General features: G+C 39.5%; 1 protein-coding gene across 1 annotated transcript; it reads right to left on the minus strand.

Annotated features, from left to right (window-relative positions):
• Window positions 1-361: 361 nt before the first annotated feature.
• Window positions 362-2,618, minus strand: LOC122319605. Its single transcript, XM_043207123.1, has 2 exons — window positions 2,609-2,618; window positions 362-866 (listed from the first exon to the last, which is right to left on the minus strand). The coding sequence occupies exons 1-2, from the start codon at window positions 2,616-2,618 to the stop codon at window positions 406-408; spliced, it is 471 nt and encodes a 156-aa protein (XP_043063058.1). The 3' UTR covers window positions 362-405.
• Between the last annotated feature and the right edge of the window lie 4,980 nt (window positions 2,619-7,598).

Genomic DNA, 7,598 nt, shown 5'->3' on the forward strand with positions numbered 1-7,598 from the left:
GTTCTCAGGTGCATCATTTTGAACGGCATTAATAATTTTGGATTTGTAAATACTACATTTATCAGATTCAATCAGTACACCGAAACCAAGCTTTAATATGTCGTGGCCAATCATTATGTCGTGCTTTAAATAGTTATCCATTACAACATGAAACAAAATTTCTAAATTAAATTTTGACATTTGGACTGTTGACAGTATTTGCAAGTGGCTCTTAACTATATTATCACCAATTCCTCTTAAAATAACTAGATTATTACTTCTCTTGCCAGCTAATTTGTTGCTTAATTTTTCTTTTACCAAAGAACATTCGGCTCCCGAATCGAAGAAGAATGGGAAGGGCTTACCCGATTGAAAGAATAATCCACTTGGCTCACTTAATTTGCATACGTCAACTCGCTTTTCGATTTATTTGTTGTTGCCTTTGGGACATACAGAAGCCACATGTCTCATTTCGTCGCATTTAAAACATCTTATGTTCGAACGATCTTTTGACCCAGGCGTGTTGCTTCCGCTGTGGCTTCTTCCTTTGGTGTTTGATGTACCTTCCATTCGAGCGCGGCATTCGGCGAATTTGTGGCCAACTTTTGCACAAAAATGGCACTTAGTCTGCGACTGCATCCTCGACTTCTTCTTTTCTTGGGCAGAATCATCTTCGTTGTTACGTTTCTTGAAGGCGTATGCTTGCAGCTGTTGTTGAAGCTCATTGCGCGTAGCCACATTTGTCGTAAACACCGAACGCAACAAATTATTATCGATTTGTGCCATGTGAGCTAACTCTACTGATACCGCAATCTTCTCCAGATCCTTGGCCTTCCATTTAGACAGCAATAAGGTGACAATGCGACTTCCATACTGGGCAAAGCTCTCTCCAGGTTTTGGACGTCAATTCAAAACCTTCATGAGAATGGCAGCCGTCGTCTCAATCCCAACGAATCGCTGTATGAACAGTTCCTTGAACTGCGGCCATGTGATTCCAGCGAAGCATATCTGCGACAGCCATTGCGACGCACTGCCTTCTAGCGCTTTGCTCAACGCTATTACGAGCGCACTGCCTACAAGCGCATTATCTGCAAAGATTAAGTTCACCGTGGTGCACCATGCAGATGGATCCGCTCCAGCGCTATCAGCGCAGAATTTTGGCACTATGACGTGCAAAGACTTTTTATCTGACGCCGGTGCTCTCGTGATGCACGCCGGTTTTTATTATTTCCATGAGGTTACGATTTTGTGTTTCTAACGCAGCCATATACTGATCAGCGCTGGGCTCTTGTGGCGAAGGCGATCCCACTTCTAATGTCGGCAATAGGGGAGTCTTATCCATTTTATTTGTGAGCTTTATAATTTTGGTACAGCAGCACAGCAAGTTTCGATTTATTCCACCAGCTAAACTTCACTGAGGTGATTTTCTCCTTTTTTCCATCCTCCTCATATTCTATTCGGTCTATATACAACACTGGCGTTCACTATATTGTCGTCCCTCTCTAACACACTATTTATGACAACTAGATCGGACCTCACTCAGCTGCAGAGGCCGTCTGCGCCTCTACTGCAGTGCTTCTCAGAATTTCACCACAATGCTACAATTTCATCAGATTGTGAAATCATGGTAACGGTTCCCAAAATTCCTGGGGACGCGCTCCGACATATATATATAAGCACCTAAAATAATTATATCATAACTGTCAAAAAAAAAAAAAAACAAAAAAAAAACCTTTCTTTAAAGAAAACAAAATGCCGTTGTCTCGTAGTTATGAACACCTTCAACAAGAAACTTATTGCTATATTTGTTTGAAACCTATCGAATACACTACCCAGTTATTGTCTACAGCAAGTGCAGAGTAATGACCCATACCAATCTAGTTTCTCAACTATAGGATCCGGGTTGCGGTTTGATCACGTAAGCCAAATAATTGCAAACTGGAAACTTAGATTCGCTGGACGAACAGGCATGAGCATTGATATGTTTATCTATAGGTTCGAAGCTCTTACCAAACAGACACTGGAAGGTAATTTTATGCTTCTAACTAGCCATGTCAACATTTTATTTGAAGGGGTTGCTAGCGATTGGTATTGGCGTTACCACCAAAGTGTACTCCAAGTTGAATGGCAGGCCTTATGCAAAGCCTTGCGGCATCAATTTAAGGAAGAACGTCCAGATGTTAGCATTAAAGCAGAAATTTATCGTCGTAAGCAAAAGGAAGGGGAGTCCTTTGATGACTTTTACGAAAGTATCATCCTATTAACTGATAGGTTATCTGAACCATTGTCAGAATTATCAGTGTTAGAATCCATTAGGTCAAATCCAGAAATTCAACATGAGCTTTTATATAAGGAGATAAGTAGCATTTCTCAGCTAAGGAACATTATTCGCAAAAGGGAAACGTTCATGCTGACTGACAAGCCAGGATTGCGAAAACCTCTTCCTGCTCCTCGTAGGTTTGTGCAGGAGGTAAGTCTTGAGTCCGAAGGGGAGTCGGATTCAGACACAGCTAAAATTTCCGCAATTAATTTATCCTGTTGGAATTGTAGCAAAATCGGACACAGATATCAGGATTGCTTAGTCGAACGTCGTGTGTTCTGCTATGGGTGTGGCAAAATAGACACCTACCTTCCTTCATGTCCTCATTGTCGCTCAAAAAACTACCGTGCACCTTTGAAAGGGGCACACAAACAAGTGGTGACGAAAGACACCAATACGGAGTAACCAATAGCTGCTCTGTACCCTCTCTCCCTGATTTGTCTCAACAACCAGACTATCCTTTTACCGAATTATGTCCACCCGGCGAATCTCTCAATAAACATTAGAGACAGCCTTCGCGATCTGCACAGCGTATTAAAGATTTTTATGACCAGATAAAAATCGAAAAACTATTTTTATTATCAGCAATTATTGCATCTGATGTACGACCATACGCAGACGTAAAAAGTCTTGGCCGATCAGTATCTGGATTAATGGATACTGGTGCCTCTATTAGTTGTATAGGTGGAAAACTAGCCGAAGAGATACTGATAGAAAAGTGTCCTCATAAGCTGTTCAAAGTATTGTTCATACTGCCGATGGAAAATCCCAAAACATCGTGGGCAAGATTCGCACAGAAGTTCAGTATAACAATATGACCAAAAATATTACTTTATTACTCTACATCGTACCTTCGTTAAAACAATCACTTTATTTAGGGATCGACTTTTGGACAGAATATCAGCTATTGCCATATACTATCATGAAACCTAGTCCAGAAAGTAATCTCTCAGCAGTAGATATAGACGATGTTCGTTTTCTGACTGAAGAACAAAAACAACAACTGAACGCCGTAGTCACATGCTTTCCTTCTTTTGCCGAAAAGGGTCTAGGGAAAACGACCATGCTTTCCCACTCCATTGACGTTGGCTATTCCGTACCTACCAAGCAGCGCATTATCCTGTGTCTCCAGCTATCGAAAAACTTATGTATGACGAACTGGATCGCATGCTTGCGTTAGGGGTTATTGAAGAGTCGACCAGTGCATGGTCTTCCCCTGCCGTATTGGTCCGCAAGCCCGGAAAAGTGCGATTATGCATAGATAGCCGAAAGGTGAACCAAGTGACACGTAAGGATGCTTATCCAATGCCCATCATTGATGACATCCTAAGCCGGTTGCCTAAAGCGGAATATCTAACGAGCCTGGATCTTAAAGATGCCTATTGGCAAATCCCACTAGAGCCAGGTACCAGGTAGACCTCTCTACCACTTCACCGTAATGCCATTTGGTCTTACCAACGCGCCCTCAACCATGTCCAAATTAATGGATCGAATTATTCCATGCACGTTAAAAAACGAAGTTTTTATATATCTAGACGACCTTTTGATCGTATCCGATACGTTTGAACGACATGTATTAGTTCTGAAAGAAATAGCATCTTCCTTAAGAAAAGCGGGATTAACCATCAATGTTCAGAAAAGCAAATTTTGTAGAAAGGAGGTCAGCTACTTAGGCCATATTGTAGGCAATGGCGAAATCGCAATGGATACGGATAAAATTAGCGCTATCGTAGACTATCCTGTTCCTAAGTCTATTAAGCAATTGCGACGATTCCTGGGTATGACTGGGTGGTACCAGAAATTTATTCGAAATTATGCTTCTGTCTCAGCACCTTTAACGGATGCGTTGAAAGGAAAACTACGTTTTAATTGGTCCGAGGCAGCTAATGAAGCTTTTGAGAATTTGAAAAAGCAGCTTTGTAATGCCCCAGTGTTACATACCCCAGATTTTCAACGGCCGTTTTATATCCACTGTGACGCCAGCCACACCGGCGTTGGTGGCGTGCTTATGCAGATAAATGACGAAGGTGATGAAGTTCCTATCTCTTACATGTCCAAGAAACTTAATCAATGTCAGAGAAATTACTCGGTCACCGAAAAAGAATGTTTGGCGGCTATATTAAGTATAAAAAAATTTCGTGCGTATGTTGAAGGACATGCGTTCACCGTCATTACCGACTATGCGTTGTTGAAATGGTTGATGAATCAATCTGACCTAAGTAGTAGACTAGCCCGTTGGGCTTTAAAGCTCCAGGGTTATGACTTCACGATACAGTATCGCAAGGGTAGTCGAAACATCGTCCCTGATGCGCTGTCACGGACGCACGCTAACGATCTCTCGGCGATTGAGGTTGATTTAAAATCAGCAGCTTTTGAAGTACCGAGCTATCAGGAGTTGAAGAAAAAAATTGAGCAAGGTAGTCTTCTAAGTCCCGACGTAAAAGTTGTAAACGGTTATGTTTATCGTCGTACCGAGCATGCTTCGGCTGAGCAAGTTGCTGATGAATCAGTTTAAAAACTTTGGCTACCTTCGGAATTAGTGTCAGTAGCTATTAGGGCTGCCCATGACGACCCTTTAGCTTCTCATGGCGAAATAAATAAATAAAAAGAGCGAATTCGTCGATACTATTTTTGGCCTAATCTTGTAACCGATGTTCGCAATTATATTAATCAATGCGAGGTCTGCAAAAGCACTAAGCACCCTAACCAAGTGCTTAGACCACCGTTAGCCAAAGTAACGACCAGTATGCGACTATTTCAAAGGCCATACGTGGATTATTTGGGTCCCTACCCTCGGACGAAGTCTGGCCACATTGGCATATTCATAGTCCTTGATCATTTTAGCAAATTTCCTTTTCTAAAAGCAGTAAAAAAATTTACTGTGGATGCAATCGTGCCGTATATGGAAGAGTTATTCCATTGCTTTGGCATACCTGAAACTATCGTATCCGATAACGGTGTGCAATTTAAGTCGCACGCTTTTAACAATCTGTTGACTAGCTACGAATTGTTACGACGATTGAACCTGTTAGAAGATAGATCCACTGTATTTAATAGGGACGATTCGTTCGATATCATGAGAGAGCAAGCTTAAGAAATGGTGGTAAAGCAAGTCGAGAAGTATCGTATGCGGAAGGTCAAGAAATTTACCGTAGAAACTTCCAACAGAGTAATTTTTGAAAAGGTTTCAATGCCATGTTTCCAATGTTTCCAGCCTTCTTAAAAGCTCGAGTTAGAAGAAAACTAGGCTCGGCATATTATAAGCTTGAGGATTTACAAGGACGAATTGTGGGAAAGTTTCACGCGAAGGATCTTAAACAATAGTTTTTGTTCCAAGCGTGGATCACCCTTGATTGTCTAATCAAGCGTGATTTTAGTGGGGGGGATTTGAAGTGTCATGGTTTTGGAATAGTTTGAAAATAGAATTATTGGGGTTAAGAACTTGCTTTAAGTAGAGTCCCCTACCCATTAACCTATATTATTAACCTATGCAGTCTGGGTTATATCGAAATTGCAAGCTTACACTGGAATAAACAAAAATGCATCCTGGGCATACTAGCGAACGCCATGTCGGCCGTTCTCTTTCCGATTTAACAGTGGAGTTGATCAGACGTACAAGTGCGATCACCCCAAACCACACCCACGTGGCTTGCTAATTTTTTTTTGGTTTCGATATTCTAAACTAAATCGGTGAGTTAGTTTTTTCTAAAGTGAAATTCACTTTAGCTAATTATTTTCATCATTAGCACACAAGCCCAGCTTAGTGATCCCACTCACTGTATTTAAATTTGGGTGATTTATTTCGGTGCCAGATCAAAGGTAATTATATTTCGAGCTTGCTCACCTCAGAATCTAACTGAAAACTTAATAATTTCATAAAGGTTCTGGCACCTTGTGCTACGCACAAAAAACCCCCGGCCCCAAGCCGTACCACCAGAGCAGCGCGGCCAGTAGAGTAGCCGATGCACATCGATCATCAGAACATATCTTTCGGCCAAAGCCATCGGATGACCTATGTATATTCAAGTGTTGTATGAATTAATCTACCCCCCCGCAAAAGTTCAGTGAAAAATAAAACCTGTAGTGAAAAAAAAAAACAGAGAAAAACAAAAATCATTCACATTAAGCAGTTCAATTTTTTTTTTGGTTATACCACGAGGTAACTACACGGTGACAAAATTATGGGTTTACCGCACACCTCACAAAACTCACAAACAAAAAAAAAAACTAATCACCAACGATCACCAAAACAAAAAGAATAAACTCAATTTAAAACGTTACGCAAACTACGAATTTGCTATACCCTAGAAAAAAAAAATATATATTTAAAATGGAGAATAAATTAAATTATAAATAAAATTAAATTAAATAAATAAGAAAGGTAAACCGAGTGAAAGTCAGTGGTGGAAAGAATTGGCCATGCCAGTTGAAAAAAAAAAAATACAAAAATTTAAATAAATAGTAATATAAAAATAATCAAAAATAAAACCCTAATGGGTTAATCAAAAGTCAATAATCCTCTAGCCATTCATCCAACGCAATACCTCAATAATATATATATATACATACACAAATTTTTCCGCAAACTTTTATCAAGACCAAAACATGAAACAATAAGAAGAAATTCGCCGGAGAAAGTACTTTCGTCGTGGGAGAAAATAACATGTAAGTGATATCTTAAAATTTGTCGCTCTTGCTGGCAACGATATATTATATAAACAAGGCATTGCATTTTTTTGTTTTGGTGGATGGCTCTTTAAGTTTTTAAATTTTGCAGTTATATATATTGAATCTATTCTCTCTTTTGATCGTCTAATTCGTTGCGAAATCCAAAACCCAGGCCTGACCTACGACAACATGTTATTTCATGGTACAGTCGAGGATCGAAATATTGTGTACACCGAGCCTCTCTCGTGTATGGGTACAGTCGAGGACCGAAATATTGGGTACACCGAGCTTCTCTCGTGTATAGATACAGTCGAGGGTAGCATCATAGTGCCAACTTAAAAACAGCATGGTACAGTGAAACCCCAGAATATAATCATACAATAAAAAGTTAATGAATAATATTAATAGTACATAATTTGTATAATAACTATGGTAGTAAATTGAAAATAATTGAATTTTTTTTTCTTATTGAACTATATAACATTTATATTATATTAATACCTATGCGAATGTTTGAACCTATGGCTGAAACATATTTTCTTTTCACCCACTGTATTTTCACTCATACTTATATATATATACAACGACTATTGCAATGAATAAAAAAATGTTTAGAATAATTTCTTTTGCA

The sequence above is a fragment of the Drosophila yakuba genome, chromosome X (assembly GCF_016746365.2).
Source record: "Drosophila yakuba strain Tai18E2 chromosome X, Prin_Dyak_Tai18E2_2.1, whole genome shotgun sequence".
Taxonomy (NCBI): Eukaryota; Metazoa; Arthropoda; class Insecta; order Diptera; family Drosophilidae; genus Drosophila; species Drosophila yakuba.